General features: G+C 42.4%; 1 protein-coding gene across 1 annotated transcript in view; it reads left to right on the top strand.

The window, feature by feature from the left end:
- CRTC3 (CREB regulated transcription coactivator 3) overlaps positions 1-21,835 on the top strand; it is a 1,604,530-nt gene that overhangs the window by 1,131,881 nt on the left and 450,814 nt on the right. Inside the window, exon 12 of the mRNA XM_044063561.1 lies at positions 18,971-19,266. Within this exon, the coding sequence (XP_043919496.1) occupies positions 18,971-19,266 (296 nt within the window). The remainder of the gene's footprint in view (positions 1-18,970; positions 19,267-21,835) is intronic.

The following is a 21,835-nucleotide window of genomic DNA, read 5'->3' on the forward strand; positions in this document are numbered from 1 at the left end:
TGGACTCTCCTCAAGAGTCAGTAACTGAAAGTGATGATTTTGATCAGGGAGAAGGGTCCCCACTATCACTTACTGAAGATGCCTCATTTGGTGACATCCTTGAGATCTGAATAAGAGAGGTGGTTGGACCTCCATCAACCCTTCACCAGAGTAATTAGTATTTCTGGAGGCCTACAGAGCTGGCCCATCTACCTCCTGAGTTACTCCACCCGCCGATGAGCTTGTTGATTTGATCTTTTGGCAGGCGTGGATGGACTCAGTTGAGCCAGTCCCTAAGAGGCTAGATCATATTCTGGCTCCACCAGTCAAGAAGGAATTTTGGAGTAAGGTGGTGCCCATTGATGCCATGGTCATGGAGGTAGCCACTAAGAAGGAACTTGCTGAACAAGTTCCTCTGTTCATCCCCCTAACTGGGAGTCTAGAGCAATGGACAGGTTTGGGAAGCTTGTCTATGAGTCGGCGACTTTTGCTGTTAGATCACTGTACTATTTTGCTATTTTTACTTGGGTCGCTGAACTGTCTGACTGTGTCTACTAGATTACAAAGGAACTTGATCAAGGAACTTTTAAAATTCCTTTAAGAGACTACTGTTTGCAGAGGCTCAATCATTTGTGGTCTCTCAGTTGACTGCCCTCTAATCCATTTCAAATTCATCCATGAGGTTTATTTTGCATGAGACCGAATGTGCCGCAAGGGCATCAGATTCAGGCACCTCTGTTAGGAAGCCTGCGTGGATGCACTTACATGATTTTGTGGAGCCTTTCAAATCTTTGTTCGTCAGTGCGCTGTTTGACAGCAATTCATTGTTTAGCCCAAAACTGAAAGGCACATTGTCCAGGTGTGAGAAGGATGGAAAGACCCTCTCTGCAGTGAGCATATGTTTTCTGACCCCTCAAAGATCCTTTTCTAGCAGTCAATGAGGTAGTTAGAAAATGTGGTTCAGGGAGTACTAGGGTCCTTTCCAGGACACACATGGAGAAAGTTCTCCTAGGGGCAGAGGGGTGAATTCTAATGGACGATGCCGTCCTTGCAGCAGAGGAGGCCTGCAAAACCAAGGGTCCAGAGATTCTTTCTGTGATAAGACCCTATCTGGGTTCCTGAAAGGAGGCCTGATCCTCCCCTCTGGAGGCAATCGAGGGTCAACTATCCCTGCACCTGAGAGCCTGGCTAGATGTAACAGGAGATACTTGGGGGCAGAGGATTATTTCCAAAGGTTATATAAGTTCCTTTTGCCTTCCATCACAGTCTGTATGCAAAATCCCTGATGTTCCACCCAGTTAGAGGAAAGAAGCAGCACTCAAAATACAAAAAAAGTTAGAAAAAAAAGAGTTATCCAAGAGGTCCCACTAAACCAGATAGAATCCGTAACTTACTCAAGATTCTTTTTAATGCCAAAGAAAACAGGGGACTGGAGACCAGTTTTGAATCTCAGCCTTTTGAACATGTCAGTTCAACATACAAAGTTTCGGATGGCCATGGTTCAGTCCATTCTACCTCTCCTAGGCAAGAAAATAACTACATGTGCTTGATAGATCCTCAGGATGCGTACTATCATATAAAGATGAACAGACAATCTAGAAGGTATTTATATTTCTGGCTGGGAGCCAGTCACTGTCAGTTTAGAGCACTGCCCTTTGGCCTCACCACAGCCCCCTGGGTGTTTACCAAATGCATGGCAGTGGTAACAGCTCACTTGAGACTGCAAGGATTCTGTGTCTTTCCATATGTAGTTGACTGGCTGATTACCGCCCCGACCAGGCATCTACTAACAAGAACAAGAGATCAGGTACTTCAGATGTGTTTCTGTCTGAGGATAACTATAAATTTCCAGAAGTCTCAGTTACAACCAACTCAAACCTTAGAATTCATAGGAGCAGTCTTCAACACAATATCAGTGTCCGCTTCTCTTCCTGTTTTCAAGAGTACAGACTATCGGATTCCAGGTCAGAAAAATAATTTGCAGTACCAAAATTTCAAGCCATGGGGTCAATGTCAGCTTCCATAATCTTAGTACCTCTGGCAAGATTTCATATGAGAATTCTTCAGTGAATGCTACCAGCACAGTGGTCGATATTTTACCAGAGCACGTCAGTACAAATAAGAATTATTCAGACATGCAAAACATACCTCTGGTGGTGGATTCACTCAGATCAAGTTCTACAAGGCCATCCTTTCATTCTTCCTCAACCCAAGGCCATAGTGACCATGGACACTTCCTAGGTGGGGAGGGGGGCACTTTCTGGGGAAAAGAGTCCAAGGCACTTGGTCCCTTGAAGAGGCCAACTTGATTATCAATGTCCTAGAGATGAGAGCAGTGCTCTTAGTGTTACAGGCCTTCCAGGACGCTCTTCCTTTAGGGGCAGTTGCACTCCAAATGGACAATATGTCAGTACATATTGGTACATTAACAAACAGGTAGGGACTAGGTCTTACACCCTGTGTCGAGAAGCACTCAGAGTGTAGCAGTGGCAGTCTCATCCAACTGCTTTCTCATACCAGCCAATATTCTGGGGAAGTTCAGTGTGATCAGTGTGATAGTAGACAAATTGAGCATGTCCATTTTTTTTACTTCACGCGTGGTCTCTCAACGTGAAAGTGGCAGAAATTATTTTTCATGAATGTGGCCAGCCTTGCTGGGATCTTTTTGCTCCTCCCTTAAACAACAAATGCAACAGCTACTTTGTCCTAATCTCCCTTCAGGGGAATTAACAAAGATGCTCTACTTTATGCTTATTCACCAATTCCTCTGATTCTGAAATTTCTGTAGAAGGCTGCCAAGTTGAAGAGCAAAGTCTTTACTGGCCTTGTCAGATTTGGTTCCTCTTCCTATGGCCTCATCTGTTTTGCCAACCTTGGATTCTGGATCCAGTTCCAGGCATCCTGCCGTATCCAACAGATATGGTTTATCAGGATATCTCAAACCTCAAGCTAAGAGCATGGTTTCTGCAATTCCATTAATAGCTAGCTAACCCATGCTCTTTTCTGCTGTCCATCATTCACCTTCTACAAGAAAACTTTATACAAGTAACTAGAAAAGGTTTGATGTTATGTTGTTCCATCTCGCCTTCTTTCTTGCTGATTGGGTTCAGAACCAAGTATCAGTTCCGACTCGGGCACATACCAAAGCTCGAGAGCTTCCACTGGTTTGAGGCTATGCTCTATCCCATGATGCTCCAGTGTTATTCCCCAGATCTCGTTTCCCGCTTGAAGCTTCGGGATTGTCTTTGCTGACTCAGGCTAAGTGTTTCAAACTATTATGTACTTAAACCAAGGCTAGAAATTCTTCTCCCCTTTTACTGCTATTTTTTCTGGGTTTTCCTTGCTTGTTTACATTTTTTGTTATCCAGTTAGGATATTTAAAAATCTCTATCCCCTTGTTTCTCTAAGGCCTGTACGTGAGGGTGTCCATTTTAGTTAGAGGATCCCTCTTACCCTCTTCCCTCTTCTTTTTTGCACTTTAAGTTAGAGGCAAAAAGTTTCCTGGGAGAGTGCGTCGTTTAAGTTAGAGACCCTCTCTCATCCCTCCCCTTACTGTCTTGTTATTGTCTAATTGTTAAAAAAATATATATCACTTTACTACTAGTACTTGTTTGAATTGTTTAAATATTTTGTGTTTACAGCTAGATATATGATGTCTAAGGAATCTAAGCAATCAGACTTTAACAAGTGTGATTCATGCACACAAAAATGTCTTTGAGAATTACTGCCTCAGCGCCGTTCACCTGCAGGATTCATGCTCGATATGTCATGGATTCAGTGCCAGGGTCCTGCAGGAGCGCTGTAATAAGTTAATACTTAGAGGCTTATTAAAAAGTGATTCTGCTGAGGGCAAAGTCTCTAAAAGTAAGGAAAAACCTCCAAAAACGTTTTCGGCTTGGGGCTCGGAGCCGACCTCAAAATCAACAAAATCTGCTTTTTCAGAACCAAGGTCTTCTGGTTCCGATAGACACAAATCATCTACTTCAGCTCCATCTGTACCCTCGGAACCATCAAGTAGTAGAAAGAGGAGCCGGTCACCCTCCTTGCAACCAATCCAATCGGTGCCACAGTCTCCTCTGCTCCAATAAATGCATGGCAGTCATCATTCCTCTCATCCCTCTCGGAGCCTATCTGATGAAGATGTCGATCGAGTCGTGAGAAGGTTGCTACGTGCACCGGCCTTTGCCAAAATTCTTTCCAGCCCAGCCCAGACGGTCGTGGAGCCGACACCTACAGTATCCTTATCCTAGTCGGATCCGACTCTTCCACTCGGAGCCTCGGAGCAGGTCAGCTTGGTGCCCATGTCAGCCTCGGAGCCATCGTCCTTGGCACGGGAGAAGTTTCCTGGCTCCTCGGGGCTGGGGGCTCTCTCAGCGCCAGGTCAAAGTGCATTCAAGGTGATGAGGAGTGTACTTTCTTAAGAAACAGCTCCACCCTTGGTCACAGCCACTTTTCCCCCGAGGGCCCGGTGTCATCCCCCTCATCTCTCGCTCAGCCTAGGTGCAGAGAACCTATGCCCCAGGACACTCCAATGGGTGAAACCCTCTCTTCTGACCGAAGCAGTCCCTAGAAAGAGAATGTGTAAGAGGAAACACATAAACTCCCCTGAGTATCTCATTTCTGATACCGACTTAAAGGAATCAGAAGGGTCACCAAGGTCACCCTCTTTATAGACGCCCCCTTCGACGGCTCATCACTGTTCCGGCCAAAGGTGAAAGAGAGACTAACCAGGAGTGTGTTTTTTTGCTCCTATGAGGCCCTGTCCCAAGGGCCAAAAGAGCGGGAAAATGTGGTTCCGGAAATCCCAAGGAGCCTCGCCAGACACTCGTGGTGACTTTTCCCTCAGGGGCAGAGGGGGAAATAAAAATGGAAGATGCCACCCGCACAGCAGAGGGGGTCCGCAGAACCAGGGCAACAGAGATACTTTCTCAGGTCAACCCTTCCAACGCTCCTGAAAGGAGGCCTGTCTGCTCACCTCTGGAAGCAGTCAGGGGCAGGCTATCACTGTACCAGTAGCCTGGCTACTTTTAACCCAAAACAAGTGGGTGCAGTCCATTATCTCTAGAGGATACAAAATCCCCTTTTCTCATCATCCTCTCCCACCAAAGTCCATCCCAGACATTCCATCCAGTCAAAAGGATCAAGCAACCCTGGAAATCCAAAGGTTGCTAGAAAAAATAGCTATCCAGAAAGTCCCCGCAGACCAAGTTGGATTCACAATTTACTAAAGGTTTTTTTTAGTGCCAAAAAAGACAGAGGACTGGAGACCAATTCTAGATCTCAGCAGACTAAACAAGTCAAGTCTAAAAGACAAGATTCTGGATGGTAACACTGCAGTCTATACTTCCCTTTTTGGGACAAGACAGTTAGATGTGCTCAATAGATCTTCTGGATGCATACTACCATATAAAGATGGACAGACGATCGAGAAGTACCTACACTTCCGGCTGGGAGCCAGTCATTACCCGTTCAGAGCTCTGCCCTTTGGTCTCACTACAGCCCCCAGAGTGTTTACCAAATGTATGGCAGTAGTCACGGCTCACCTGAGGCATCAAGGATTCTGTGTTTTTCCATACTTAGACGACTGGCTCCTGACCGCCCCCACCGAGCATCTACTAGCAAGGTCAAGAGACCCCAACTTCCATCTCTGTGCTCAGCTGGGAATTATGGTAAACTCAGAAAAATCTGCCTTGTTGGCATCTCAGCATATTACATTTATAGAGCCAGATTTAGATACTCAAAATATAGTGGCAAAACTGCCCCAAGAAAGAGTTCAGCAATTACGTAAACAAATTTCTGTTCTGATCAGAAAGAAGAAAGTGCAAGCCAGATTTGTCCTCAAAGCTCTAGGCCTGATGGCAGCGACAGTAACCTTAGTTCCATTGGCACGCCTACACATGAGAATATTGCAATGGCTTCTTTTTGCCCAATCGTCCATGCAAGAGTTACCCATGTCCCACAAAATTCTCAGCATGAACACCTGCAGACTTACAATGGTGGCTTCATTCCGACCAGATAACAATCGGCAGACCATTTGTAATTCCCGATCCTGTAGCCACAATGGCCACGGATGCTTCCCAGATAGGGTGGGGAGGTCATTATCTGGGACAGATGGTCCAAGGAACTTGACAATTACACGAGTACCACTTGCACATAAACGTCCTAGAGATGAGGGCTGTGCTACTAGCATTGCAAGCACTCCACAGCTCTCTTCCCATAGGCACAATTGCAATTCAAACAGACAATATGTCAGTGGTTTGGTACATCAACAAGCCAGGGGGAACCAAATCCTACACCCTGTGTCAGGAAGCTCAAAGAGTATGGCAATGGCAATGGGTGATTTCATCTCAACATTTTCTAATTGTAATGCATATCCTGGGAAAATCTAATGTGATAGTGGACAGGCTAAGCAGAGCGATTCTTATGCCTCACGAGTGGTCTCTAAGTCAAAAAGTTGTGAACGGGATTTTTTTGCAAGTGGAGCCAGCCTTGCTGCGACCATTTTGCAATGTCCATCAACACCAAATGCATCAGCTACTTTGCCCTAGTCCCCCCATCGGGGGAGTCATCAAGGAATGCACTTATGCATGATTGGCCCCCGGGACTCCTTTATGCTTTTCCCCCATGTCCTTTGATATCCAAGGTACTTCAGAAAGCCAAGTCATTGAGTCACAGATTGATCCTTATTGCATCTTACTGGCCTCTACAAATTTGGTTTCCCTTCCTGAAAACTTATCTTCTGGAGGATCCTGGACCCAGTGCCAGATGATCTGACTCATCAGTTTGGAACTCTCCACTCCTACCTCCAAGATCTCAAGCTCACAGCTTGGTTACTCCACTTCCAGTCTTAGGCTTCTTGAGTTAACCCCAGAAGTAAATCACATTCTAGTTTCATCACACAAGAATACGACCAAAAAACTTTATGCAAGCAAATGGAAGAGGTTGTCTATTTGGGTAGATAGAAACAATATAGATCCCTTTACAGCTCCTCCATCATCTATTCCTCAATTCCTAGCAGAAATCTTTGATCAAGGTGCTGCAGCAGCCACAGTAAGAGTGCAATTAGCTGCTATTTCAAATTATCATGTGGGAAATATGGGTTCCAACATCATGTCTCACAGGTTATGCAAAACTTTTCTTAAGGGCACCCTCATTCTAAGGCCTCCCCTAAGAGAACCTCTTCCTCCATGGGATCTAAACTTGATATTATCCACACTAACCTTTTCTACCTTTCGAACCAGCATCGTCTTGCTCCATGAAGTTCTTATCTTGGAAAACAATCCTTTTAACAGCAATTACATCAGCCAGAAGAGTATCAGAGCTGAAAGCTCTGTCCAGTACTCCTCCATACTTAATTTTTCATAAAGACAGTGTCACTCAGAACAAATCCTTCCTTTTTGCCAAAAGTTTGCTCTGAAAAAAATTTGAACCAATCTGTTGAACTACCAGTTTTCTTCCCCAGTTATGGCAACAAGGCAGAATACAAACTTCATCAGTTGGATGTCTGTAGACAGTTACGTTTTTACTTACATAGGACCAAAACATTTTGGAAATCTGACCAACTCTTCGTGTCCTTCTCGGACAACAGAACGGGCACAGCAGTTTCTAAGGTCTCACTATCAAAATGGCTCAGACACCATTATTTATGTTTATCACCTACATAACAAACCATTACTAGGGGAAGCTCATTCAACTAGAGCCATGGCCACTTCTACGGCCTTTCAAGCCAGACTCTCCTTGGACTCAATTTGTGCAGCTGCCACATGGGTAAAACCACATACCTTTATCACTCTTTGCAAAGTAGATGTGGCCTCCCGGAATAGGGCTTCCTTTGGGTCCACAGTCCTGAAGAGTTTATTTCCTTGAGCCACCCAAGAAGAAGATGCTGGGGATGCTGTCCCAATCAGCAAGAAAGAAGGCGAGATGGGACAACATAACATAAAGAAGTTATGTACTCACCATAACGTTCCATGTTTGTTGTCCTTAATCTTGCCTTCTTTATTGCAACCCACCCCCCTTCCCCCTTCCGAGAGGATTGAGAGGAACTGTAAATTGGCAAAGTACTTGACTCTCCTCACAGTCTGTTTCAAGTGCAGGCAAGAATGTTGTTTTATTTTGCTATTACTTGCGTAGATATTTTGGTATGGCCTAGCTTTAGTTCTCAAACGAGATCTAGGAAACAACCATGGAGCATCATGGGGTAGAGTACAGCCTCGAGCCAATGGAAGCTCTCAAGCTTTGGTATGTGGCCGAGTCAGAACTGATGCTCGGTTCCAAACGCAATCGGCAAGAAAGAAGGCGAGATTAAGGACAACAAACATGGAACGTTAGGGTGAGTACATAACTTCTTTTTTGCTGGGCACGGTAAAAAGACATTGATCCCCTTTTCAACTGTAGTGCATAGCATAGTGGAATTTTTGGCATTGATCTTTAATGAGGGGGCTAGCTCCTCTACCATTAAAGTTCAGTTAGCAGAAATATCTAATTTTCATATTGAACTTGAAAATTCTTCTGTGGCCTCTTTTAAACTTTGTAAAGCATTTTTGAGAGGTACTCTCTTGGTGAGACCCCCATATAAAGATCCCACTCCACCTTATGTGGTACTGCATGCCTTAATTCATTTCCCCCTTTAAACCAGCAGCTAAATGCAATCTTAAGTTCTTGACCTGGAAAACAAACTTGCTTGTGGCCATTACCTTTGCCAGAAGAATTTCCGAACTTCAAGTGTTGTCATCAAAACCTCCCAGCTTGATCTTTCATAAAGATAGTTACATTACTTACCAATGCATCTTTTCTTCCCAAGGTGGTGCCAGAATCCAGTATCAGTCAATGCATGAATTTGCCAGTATTCTTTCCTAAATTTGCAAACAAATGTGAATATATGCTGCATTTATTGGATGTTCACCAACAATTATGTTTTTACTTGCATAGTAGTAAAGAAAGCAGGAAGACAGATCGTTATTCATCTCCTTTGCAGATTTGAAATTGGGCAAACCAGTTACAAAGGTAACTCTAGCCAGATGGCTAATGGATTGCATTTCTTTTATCTATAACAAGTTGGGTCTAACCTTACCAAAACCTGTAAGGGCCCATTCAACTAGGTCCATGGAAACTTCTTCAGTGTTTCTATCCAGGGCTTCCATGGATGACATATGTGCGACTACAAACTGGGCCATTACTCATACCTTTATCATTCATTACACACTGGATCTGGTCTCAAGGGGTAGAGCAGCATTAGGCTCAGCTGTGCTTAGGTATATCCTTCCTTAGAGTCCACCTGGGATTTTAGATAGATGGCGACTCTGTTCCAAAAGATGAGGATATAATGAAAACTGACATCAGATAAAGAAGTTGTGTACTCACCATAATGTTCCATCTGTCTTGTCCATTTTCATTTTTTCTCAACTTCCCGCCTACCAATCCTCCATTTCTTCTGTAGGATTTGTGTGTGTGTGTGTATGTATGTATATATATATATATATATATATATATATATATATATATATATATATATACACACACACACACACACACACACACACACACACATACATTAGCAAGTATTTTTCATATTAGTCAGCAGACAGTATCTGAGGTATGTTAGGGATTGGTGCATTATGGGTACGGGAGAAGTTCAAGTTTTTTGGTTAGCACAAGCTTTAGTAATGGTTGAGTTTAATCTGAGGTTCTGATCTGAACCCAACAGTTGAGAAAGAATGAAAATGGACAACAGAAATGAAACATTGTGGTGAGTACATAACTTCTTTTTAAGTTTGCTTTGCTGTTGTCATTTTGCAGGTGTACTGCTTTTTATTAAAATTTAAGTTCTGATCAACTTTATTTTACTGTTTTGTTTACTTTATATTTATGCTTAGGTTTAGTCAACTTTAATAAATTGAAACGGAAGTTAAAGTAAGGGAGAAATTAGTTCATCATTTCTTTACAATTGGCTAAAAAAAGTTTTAAAAAATGCCATTGTGAGAAAAAAAAATCTCATTGTGCAACTCAGGTGCTGCGACCTGCGATGCATACGACTAAGAGGAGGGACAAAATATGCACACATGTTTGTGCATGAAAACTTAATATGGTAGAGTTCATGGCCTACAGTAAAAATGAAGGCTGTTTTGGAATGAACACAGCTTTAGTTCAGATCATCTACTTTGACACTTAAGGGAAAGTAAATCACAATAAAAAGAGATGTGCATGAAGAATAGTTACATCTGAAGGAGGATGACATGAAGTCAAAATATATTAGCCTCTCTTAGCACAAATTCTGTGAAAGTTAAATATTTTGGTTAAAAATTGTATGCAGTAATAGCAATAATGTGTAGGCATACAGTTTGTGTCATAAAAAAGTAGGGACTGCCAATGCCTGTTACCATAGAAGAGAAGATAAATTTGAAATGTGATGTTAGTACTTTCCTGTCTTTCTTAATAAAAACTATAAAACAGTTGTGAACTGTATGTATGTCTTGTGGATTCTGCTTGGTGGAATTGCATTTATAAAATGCCTTAATAATGACAGAACAATTGTATTTGTTATTTTATGTAATAAAGAATGTATATTTAAAGCTTGTAGCTCTATTATTTTGTGAAAAATGCAGTAATTGTGTGATGAAATGCAAAAATGTTTCTGATTTAATTGTTGCCTGTAGTTGCAGGAAGGGCATAAATTTTATGTTCAAGTTGTAAAATGATATAATCAGGAAACTCAGACCTAAGCTGTGAAGAGAACCAGGTGGAAGCAGTTAGAAAAAATGTGTGAAAATCATGAGTTTAGTTCCCTGTTTGCGAAAGAACCACGTTAATTACCCTTGGTTCCTGTTAAGCAAAATATAAATAAAAATATTTTGAGTAAGAAAATGAAAGTCAGTCTTGTACAGACCTTGCTGTGGAGGTGCTGTCTGCAGACTGTTTTGTATAGTATTCTAGCAATTTATCACTTAGGCTTCAGTACTCTTTCGGTTAGAGACAAATAGGGTATTTATCCAGCTTAGTCAGAGGCTTTCTGTAAGTATTCCATTTGCAGAATTATATTTTTTTTCATTGTGCAAAATGCATTTACCTCTGCATGCCTAATTTGTATCAGCAGTGCCAGACTTTTTCATTATTCACTTTTAAGACCTTGTGGGGGTTATAACCTTTTTTTTTTGGAGGCAATGCCCTTATTTATGAGATGAGGAATATAAAATGTGCTTCATACCACTGTTGGAGACATGGTGATGGAAGTTAAGGTCGTTGTTGACCTATGTGCCCAGATCTCTTAACACTGAATGTGTGCTCAGGGTATTGCTAATGATGTGGTAGTTTGCAGGAACATCATCCTTGCCGAAGGGGATGATAATGCATTTTTTGTATTAAGTTTAAAACCATGACCTTCTTGCAGGATGTTGACATCGCTAGGGGTATCAATGATCGCTCACAGTTTGCAGTCATCAGCAAACTTTGTCAGCCACAGTCCTTTAGTTTTAGCCTGTACTTGTAGATTCTGGACAGTAGGGGTCCCAGAGGTGATCCTTTTGGAACACCACTTGTTATGGGTCTGCTGGAGGAGATGGATTCGCCTGTTTTGACCATATCAGTTCAATCAGTAAGCCAGTTTGCAACCCACCTGACAATATATGGGTTGATAACCAGCTGGGTGAGTTCATCAATGATGCCTGAATGGGAGATTTTGTCAAAGGCTTTGGCATATTCTGGGTAGGCCGTATGCACAGATTTACCCTCGTCTAGGACTTTGGTGACTGTCTCACAGAAGTTCACCAAGTTTAACAGGCATGATCTCCCCTTGACAAAGCCAAATTGGATAGGGTTGAGCATTTGGAGATTTCCTGTATCTCTGTTAAGGTCCATGATGATTTGTTCCATGGTCTTGCAGATGAGGTTGGTCAGGCTAATGGGTCTGTAGTTCTTGAGGTTCATGTATGCACCCCCTTTGTCCAGAGGGATGACATTGTCTTTTTTCCATTCAGCCACGATGAAGCCAGTGCTTAGGCTGTGATTGAAAATTGTGCCTAATGGTGATGCTAATTCCTCTTTTAACCCATGTAGAACACAGCCCGGGATGTTGTCTGGTCCCATAGAGGCTGTGTTTTTGACCTTGGAGAGGGTGTTTAAGACCTGCACCTTGGAGATACTAGGTGGGGGACAGGTGTTAGGGATGCTTTGGAGTATGTGTGGCGGTCACAGGGGAGTGAAGTTTTCACTGAACCTGTCAGCCAACAGTTTTGCTATATCCACATGTTTTGTATATATAGAGCTTTTGTTGAGGGAACACGTTTTTAGTACTCTGCCTGATGACATGATGGTTAAGTTGTCAGATTAGGAGCATAGCACTACTGAGAGATGGGGAGGAAGGGAACTTCCCATTTGACTAGTTGGTTGCAGCTAAATAGGAAGGGGAAACTTATCACTTCAAATGTGTAACAGAACCCATACAGGCAGCCTAAGCCATCACAGCAGCTACCACAGTGTAAAGAGGGAATTCATGGTTCTGGTATATGTCCAGACCTTGAGAGCATGTGGTACTGGGCTAAAAACCCAGCTCAGTAAATTGTCAGTGTGTAGTCCTAGTCGGAGTGTGGGTATTAGAATCCCATACTCAAAAGAGCAGTGTTTATATCTTGTATGCTCTTGGGACCATGTTGGAATTTGGTAAATTGGTCAGTGAGTGCAATTTGTGTGCATCTTTTCTACTTCAACTTTTGGATGACGGTGGTGTGACTTTTGAGACCATCTGTCTAGTGGCTGTCAGTCTTGTTTGTGGGCAGCAGAGTGGCGCAGTGGTCCCTCACATACCTGTCGTGTTATTTGATTGTCAGTTGTGTGTTGAAACCCAATCAGTGCCACACCTGTCACCATGCAAGGAATTCTAGCCTATAGTGTGATATGCATGAACAGGACAGCCATGCCCATCCTGCCACATAACCCAAAGAGAAGTGTTACAATGAATTAGTATGCTACACATGACTGTGTTAAATACAATGAATATTAATGTGATACTGACTACCAAGCTTACAGATACTAGTGTTAAGACTGTATGATGTTCATCGTGTTACCCTGCTGCAGTCATCACACTTGGGTTATCCTGCCGTCAGGCGGTCCCGCAGTCGGCCTGAATTCCAAAGTCTTGGTCCGGCATCGGTTGTTGTTGCTTCTTCCCTGACGTCAGTACGCCAGGGGTATATAAGAGGCATCCAATGCCATTTTCTTCAGTCTTTCTTGCCGGGCGGTGCCCGAAGCAGAAGCAGTTCGCAAGTGCCAGTCGGCCGACACCTGAGATTTTCGATTCGAATTTCAGTCCGAAGTCTTCAATAAAGCTAAGTACCCCGTTGGGGAACCTTTTCTTGCCTCAGTCCGATGTCAGAAAAAGTTAACAATTGCATTTCTTGTGGGAAGCAAATACCTCATAAGGACTTCCATTCCTATTGTATTCTTTGCTTAGGCCCAGACCACAACGTCACAGGTTGTCGGTTTTGTGCTAGGTTTAATAAACGAACTATCAAACGCCGTTTTGACTTTGCACAACATTACTTTGGTAGGGAATTGAATTATATCATGCCATCGGAGCAGCAACCGACCGGCATACATAAAAAAATCAAGGATAAGGACAGGCAGCCTAGGAACAAGCCAGACTCCGAGGCCTCTGCTGGGCCTGTCGCCGGTTCTCCGGTTTTCAGTGAGGCGCCTACGCAGCCCCTGATGACCGCAGAACTGGAACCCCAGACAGCTGCGGATTCTCAAGCGGAGTCTACTAGGCCGATGCAGCCATCTTCCGACACCGGAGCAGAAGTAGACCCCAGTGGAGTGGAAACACCTTCGGTTGCAGAAGGTGTCTTCAGACCGACTACACTCACCATTAAATCTTATGCTAAGCTGAAAACTCCTTTAAAACCTAAGAAGACTGTACATCAGTCTACAGTTCAAGGCCCCATGCCTAAGAAACAGATGCTTAAGATGGCTGAAGATTTGATTACCCTAATCGGGGGTTCCCATTCCCCTCCTGGTAAAACACCAAGACAAAAGGAGGATTATGCTTCCTCTGACCACGTTTCAATTTTCTCAGATTCTTCTGAGGAACAGGATTACACTTTTCCACCTTATGAAGACTCTATTCCCTCAGCATCTCCCCCTGAAGACTACTCCTTTGGGGAAGCTTTGCATACCATGAGGGAACATTTCCACTGGGAAGGCCAGGACTACTCTGATTCTAAGAAAAGGCTCCGAGAGTTCCTTTTACTACCCCAGCACAGACCTCTTGCTATCCCTCCAGTTTTAGATATTGTGGATGATGTTTACTTGGAGTCTAGATTAAATCTGGACTCTCTACCTCCTGCTCCAGCCAAACCAGAAAGATACTACAGAGTACCTGACTCACACAAATTCCTTTATAAAAGCCCTGTGGCTGACCCAGAAACAATTTCCCAGGGTCCTAAGGGAGCTAAAGCTTCTATGGCTAAAAATCCTGTGCCCTCTGAAAGGGATTCCAGAGCCCTAGATAGATGGGGAAAGAAAATATACACCTCAGCAGTTCTGGCTATGAGAGCATTAAATTGTCAGTTTCACATGCTGAAATATCAGCAATTCCTAATGTCTCAAAACAAAAAATGAGCACACATACTGAACAGTCTGAATTCAAGGAAATGCAGGATCTGTTGCATGCAGCTGAGCAGGTGGGCAAACTTTACAGTGCGGATTTGATTCGTTGGAAGCTTCCTGTAGACCAGCTGTTACTGGCTCTGTCATACGTAGACATGCTTGGTTAAAAGAACAAACCCTTCCTGATCATGTTAAAGCAAAATTATTGGATGCACCTTTACAGCAGGATGTATTATTTGGTGTCAAAGCAGAAGAGGTTTTAAAGAAAATGGAGGATAAGGCAAAGTCTATGCAGACGGTCAAGGATTTTTTGCAGGTACAACCCCCTTGTTTCAGCAGAAATTGGCCAACAAAAAACTGGTCCTTTCCAGCTTCTGACAGATCGCAGAGGGGCAAATACACACGCCCAAGGGGCAGAGGTCAGTCACAAGGCCCTTACAAACCTTGCCAATGGGGTACTGCTACCCAGAAAGGAGGAGAAGACCGGCCCCAAGCTAGCAGAAGACAAACATAATGTCTCAATCCTCAAACTACCAAGCAAATCTCTCCTGGCAGCTCCCTTGGGAGGAAAATTAGCATTTTTTGCAGACAACTGGCACATCATCACAAAAGACAAATGGGTCCTAAACATTGTCTCTCAAGGATACAGATTCCACTGTCACACCTTACCAAGAATAAAAGGAATGCCAAACCTGCCACCAAATCAATGGGCAGAGGCACAAAAACAAATTACAGCTCTCATGGACATGACAGCCATTCAGCGGGTACCTACACAGGAACAAGGACAAGGATTTTACTCAAGACTCTTTCTAGTCCCAAGAAAGGACAAAGCATGGAGACCCATTCTGGATCTTTCAATTCTGAACACCTATCTGCAAGTACCAAAATTCAAGATGCTAACACTACAGCAGCTTCTTCCCATGCTGGGCAAGAATGCTTGGCTAGTAACATTGGACCTCAAGGAGGCATACCTGCATGTCCCTATCAGACAAAATTGCAGAAGATACCTCCGCTTCATTGCAGGTTCAATGCATTATCAATTCTCTGCACTGCCCTTTGGCTTATCTACTGCGCCCAGGGTCTTCACAAAATGCCTGGCACCAGTAATTGCATACTGCAGACAAAGAGGAATTCAAATATACCCATACCTGGACGACTGCTTTATTCAAGCAGAAAGCAAGGACATTCTTTTAAAACATCTGGCATTTGTCAAACACCTGCTAAGTTGCCTAGGGTACACAGTAAACGAAAAGAAATCAAAATGAGTGCCCTCACAAAACATAATATTCCTGGGTGCCAGCTTGAATACAACGGCCCTGATGGCTTATCTCACGCCAGGCAAGCAACAACAGCTGACTCAATATTTCAGAATAATGGCAACAAAGACCCAACTCCCTGCAAGAAAAATTCTGCAGGCCTTGGGATTCATGGCATCTTGCATACTACTAATACCATTTGCAAAACTGCATATGATGAAATTACAATGGTACCTGAAAAGCATATGGACTCAGCACAGCCACAGCTTGGAAACAATGATACCACTCATTCCCTGCCTTCAACAGAAGTTTCTATGGTGGGCACAGGCATGTCACCTCAACAAGGTCAGCCTTTCACCTTACCCACAGCCAGGCAAACTATGACAACAGATGCATCAGACTATGCCTGGGGAGCACACATGGCAGGACAGTGCATTCAGGGCAAATGGACTACAGATCAGAGGCATCTGCATATCAATCAAAAATAAATGCTAGCAGTACAGAATGCCCTAACAGCTTTCAAGGACCTCTTACACCCAGGACAACTAATAATAAAGACGGACAATACCACAGTAATGTGGTACATACACAAGCAAGGGAGCACACATTCCTACCCTCTATGCAGGCAAGCAATGACCTTGTGGAACAGTGCACTGTCTTACCAGGTTCAGTTACAAGCACAATTCCTGCCAGGAAAGAAAAACACATTGGCAGATGACCTAAGCAAAAACATCATGGATCCACACGAGTGGAAACTAGATCCACAAGTATTTGCAATGATAGCTCAAAAAATGGGGACACCAAGACATAGATCTGTTTGCAAGCCCCCTCAACTACCAACTTCAAAAATTTTGCACAAGGACATTCTATCCACAAGCTTGGAAAGTGGACGCCCTCTCATTCAGTTGGAAAACATTAACAGTGTATGCCTTTCCTCCACTGCCTCTTCTAGCAAAGGTACTGCTGAAAGTCAGATTAGAGAGGCCACAAATGATACTCATTGCACCAGACTGGCCACGCCAGCATTGTTATCCAATTCTAAGGAACATGGCCCATGGCCCACCATGGATTTTACCACAAATTCCTCACCTGCTCACCCAGCGAGACAATCAGATTCTACACAGCCAGCTCAAGACTTTAAACCTGGCTGCATGGCAAATTACCTAAACAGTCAGCCAATACCTCTATCCAAAGCTGTTATGGATGTCATTCTGCAGGCCAGGAGGCCCAGCACCAGGAAAACCTATTCAGACAAATGGAAAATATTTTGCAAAGGCCAAAATCCCCTTGACCCAAACATTCCTCAGGTTCTACAATATTTAACTGAGATGTTGCACAAAGGACTTTCCTTTTCATCTATTAAGATCCACGCCTCAGCAATTTCAGCTCATTACAACATGGATCCTCCTTTATTCTCACATCCACTCCTAAGACAGTACCTCAGAGGGGCTAAGAACATAAGACCGCCAACACCTACTTGGGATCTCAACTTTGTTCTGGAAAAGCTTACACTGCCGCCCTTTGAACCAGCGTTTTCAGCTGATTTAAAATTTCTTTCATGGAAAACTGCCCTGCTACTAGCAATAACCTCAGCTAGAAGAGTCTCAGAGCTACAGGCACTAATGGTAGTGGAGCCTTTCCTCATTTTTCATCAAGACAGAGTCTCTCTACGAACTAACCCTTCCTTTATGCCAAAGGTGGTATCTAGTGTGGCCCTAAACTAAACCATTCATTTGCCCACCTTTTTCCCAAATCCCCAGAACAAAGGAGAAAGACTCTTGCACTCTTTGGACATTCACAGGCAATTACGTTACTACTTGGATAAAACTAAGGCTTTCAGAAAAACTGACCAGCTCTTTGTAGCCTATGCTACAGGATCACAAGGAAAAGCTATCTCAAAACGGACCATTTCTAAATGGATAGGGCATTGCATACGTTTCTGCTACACGCATCATGGGAAACCAGTACCTGCTAACATTAGGTCCCACTCCACCAGGGCTACAGGTACATCAGCAGCCTTTCTCAGGGGAGTGCCAACCAAGGATATTCTGGAAGCTGCAACTTGGAGTTCAGTGCACACCTTCACCAAACACTATCACTTACCTCTATATTCTAAGACTAGAGCTGGTTTTGCCACTGCAGTTTTGCAGGGCCTACTAGCTTCTTCTAACCATGTTTAACTCCACCTCCCATCCTTAGCTTTGGGATTCAACCCAAGTGTGATGACTGCAGCAGGGTAACACGATGAGCATAGTACAGTTTTGTACCTACCATAAATGTAGATGTTCGAGTGTTCACCCTGCTACAGTCCAGGTTACCCTCCCTCCATCCCCTCTGAACTAGCTGAACTTATCTATACCACTCTATCCTATCCTACCTCTATGGTGTATTTGCTTGTGCCTAAAGGTATTGTTTTATTTTTATCTAGCTATATATATATATATATATATATATTTTTTGCCTACCTTTTGGGGGCAACTGACATCTGGGGCAAGAAAAACTGAAGAAAATGGCGTTGGATGCCTCTTGTATACCCCTGGCATACTGACGTCATGGAAGAAGCGACAGCAACCAACGCCAGACCAAGACTTTGGAATTCAGGCCGACTGCGGGACCGCCTGACGGCAGGATAACCCAAGTGTGATGACTGCAGCAGGGTGAACACTCGAACATCTACATTTATGGTAGGTACAAAACTGTACTTTATTAATAAAGAAGAGTATTTCTCACTTGGAGGAATTTAAGAAAACTTATATCACTTTTGTGGGACGTTTATCCTAATTCTGCATGATTTTTCCCAAATAATTGAAGTTAGGATGTATATATGGGTGTTTTTTTTTTAATAAAAGTTGTCCTGAATTGCAGCTGTGCATAACACATGAAGCTCTTACGCCATGATTTATTGCTACAATAACTTTTTCCTTAAAGGTCTACTGTCATGATGACTATACTTTATTCTTTCCTGCTGTTACAATATATTGCAAAAGTGAATTTTGGATTTTCTGAAAATGTAAACCAGGATATTTTGTTGTTATTAGGAACACACATTCAGTTGCTTTGCAATGCATAAAATATATTTATGGGCCAGTAATAAAAAGATACTGTAAACACTGATGAAAGCTTATTGTCTTCTTCAGGTGTGTCCTCGTTGAGCAATCCTTCGATACAAGCATCATTGAATAACCCAGTCATGGCATCTCCTTTGACAAGCCCTGCACTTCAGTCTTCCCTTGCCAGTTCTTCCCTACATCCCTCATTACGCCTTTCATCCTTAAGCAACCCCTCTCTTCCCACAGCATCTCTGAGTAGCTCACCACGTCGTCGCCATACTCCTGTTAGCCCCCTTACCCTTTCACCTGGAACAGAGCCTCACAAGACACAGAGCAAGCAATATTCACCCACCTTTCAAGATAAATTGCCTTTGTCCACACAGGTAAATATGTTAAAAAGTCATTCTTAAATCTTTTGGAATAACAATATTAATGTTGGTGCTTTTATAGCTAGCAAAGCAAGCTGAATGTTGTAGCTGTCCCTGATAGATGTGAAGGCTGGAAAAGTGAGTGAATTGCTGTATCATGAATTTTGTGACACTGTGCTTTAGAACTGCAGCATAACATAGAAGATTAACACTGCCAGTGAATTTCAGCTTATACTCGTGGGTTTGATTTCATCTCTACTTGCATGCTGTGTGACTGCAAGCAATCTGCTTAACAACACAAATTGTTTTGGGTCAAAGGCACTTGTGTGCCTGTTGACATTTAACCTATTAATAACTCAGTAAATATACAGGAATCTTGACAGTTCTAGATGCACATCTTGTGTTTCTGTGCCATTGTAAGAGGTTATATGCATTATACTTTCCTTACAGTTTACTTGTGAAGGCATCAGGAGCAGTGCATACTTCGGATTGCCATCTTGTATTCTCAGAAGTACATTCTTTTTTCCAGCTGTTTAGTTGAGTGGAAGTTAAAAGTTAACATATAATTTTGTGCCGGTTATACAGTTTGTCTGTCCTTTTCACAGTCCGATAGTAGTGATTTCCAACAAAACTGAAGGTTTCTCTGTCTTAATGTGATAGTCAGGTTTCACAGTGGTTTTGCCTGTTAAAAGGCAGTTTGTTGTCAGTGATTTTGATTTTGGAACAGAACTGTGATATAGAATGTCCCCCTTTCTTCCGTGGAGAAGACTGTACCCCACTAAGTGAATTTGACACTTGTCAGATAGTGTGGGGGAATGAATGGGCTATGGTGGTTCTGAAGTTTGGTAGCCTGAGATCAAGCAAGGTGGTGGGGCAAGCACAACACACACAAACACACACAGAGACACACATGCACATGTATAGATAGATTAATCTATAGAGTTTATTTATATACAGGTAGATAGCTATATAACTTGTATAGGTACAACATTTATATTTATGTGTATATATGTGTATGTGTACTTGTATACAAATCCAAAAATCTTGAAGGCAATATTAAATACTGTGAATATTACAGAGACTAATACCCAAAGACAGAAAATGGCACTTAAAGAATTAATTAGATGAATGAAGATCCAACAAGTATAGTAGAATAAGTTCCTAGAAACATTTTGCAAGAAAAGAAAGTTAAGTACTGTGCCATTTAATAAAAGTTGAGAATAAAAATAATGTCCTTGAAGTCTGTTTGAGGAAAAAATAAAATAATGGAACTATTACTGAGGTGCCTAAAGAAGACTTTAGATTTTTGAAGATGTGATACTGCTGACTTACTTATGTTATTAGTTTTTGTTTTCCTAAGTAGATGTGTAAATTACTTTTAAAATTATTTGTCACACATTTGCTGATAAAAATGAAAGACATGTTACTTTATGTTTGTACCTGCAGACTGCGTGACTGAAAAGGGTCCTAGGATACTTTCAGCCAACCAGTTAATAAGAAAGGGGTCTAGTTTAGTTTATCAGATTACCAACAGCAAAATTAAATTCTGCAAGACAAGAACATCGAAAGGTTAGAAGAATGAGAGGGCATAAGATCATAATTTAGAAGATCGAACTAGGGATGTATTTTAAACACAAATCCCGATACAGCCAGAATCAGGAAATCTACCTTTTGCCTCACTGTAGTGCAGTCTCGGAGTTGGTATGTATAATTTGCAGGGGGGAAATCCGAGATCACACTACAGTAAGTAAAAGTGTGTTTGCCGATCCTGACTGTACCCGCAATCTGAGTTCAGAATATATATCTAGTTCGACCTTCTAAATTCCGATCTTGTGGACTCTCATTGTTCTAAACTTTCAATTTTCATGTCTCTATCATTTTAAGTTCAGTAATGTGGTAATTTGATAAAGTAAATAAGATCTTATGAAAGACGAAAACAAGCAAACAAATTGGTGTTAATAACTATATGTTGGATAGGTTATGCAAACCTTTGAAATCAGAATGCATACTCTTTTTTTTAATGTTTTCATTATTCATGATCTGCTTCAAAGTAGTTAAAAAAAGAGCTGGGAAACTCTGGGAAAAAGAGTAAGCGTATTTGTTTATTTTGAGGTCAGTGTTCTTTTATTTAGTGAAATGTAAAAAGTTTATTGTCTGACTAAAGGGGGGAAAATAATTTTAGAAAAACATAAAGCTGCTTGAGATTGTGTTTCTGTACTTGAACTGTAGTGGGGCATGACGGGATGCTGCATTTTTGATGTGGTGTTCTTCAGCTGAGTTGCTAAAACAAAATCCTCTCTGCTTGAGTTCATAAATTATGCTGTTCACCTGTATTGTTATTTGAGATCTGTCCCTAAAATAGGGTTATAAGAATTGAAGTCATTTAGTAATTCAGTTGTGACTTTAAAATACTTAACTGTAGCCGTAGATACAAATGAGACACACGATGTGAGAGTGTTCAATCTCGCCATTTGTTCTTACACCTGGGTTCGGAGCCGATCCTCGGCTCCGTGTCGGCCGCTTGGCAAGCTCTGCATCGAGAAGAAGCTCGAGACCAACCTAACTCCCACAATCCCCCTCTGCC

Source organism: Protopterus annectens, chromosome 2.part1 (assembly GCF_019279795.1).
Source record: "Protopterus annectens isolate FY-2018-M chromosome 2.part1, PAN1.0, whole genome shotgun sequence".
In the NCBI taxonomy this organism is placed as follows: Eukaryota; Metazoa; Chordata; order Ceratodontiformes; family Protopteridae; genus Protopterus; species Protopterus annectens.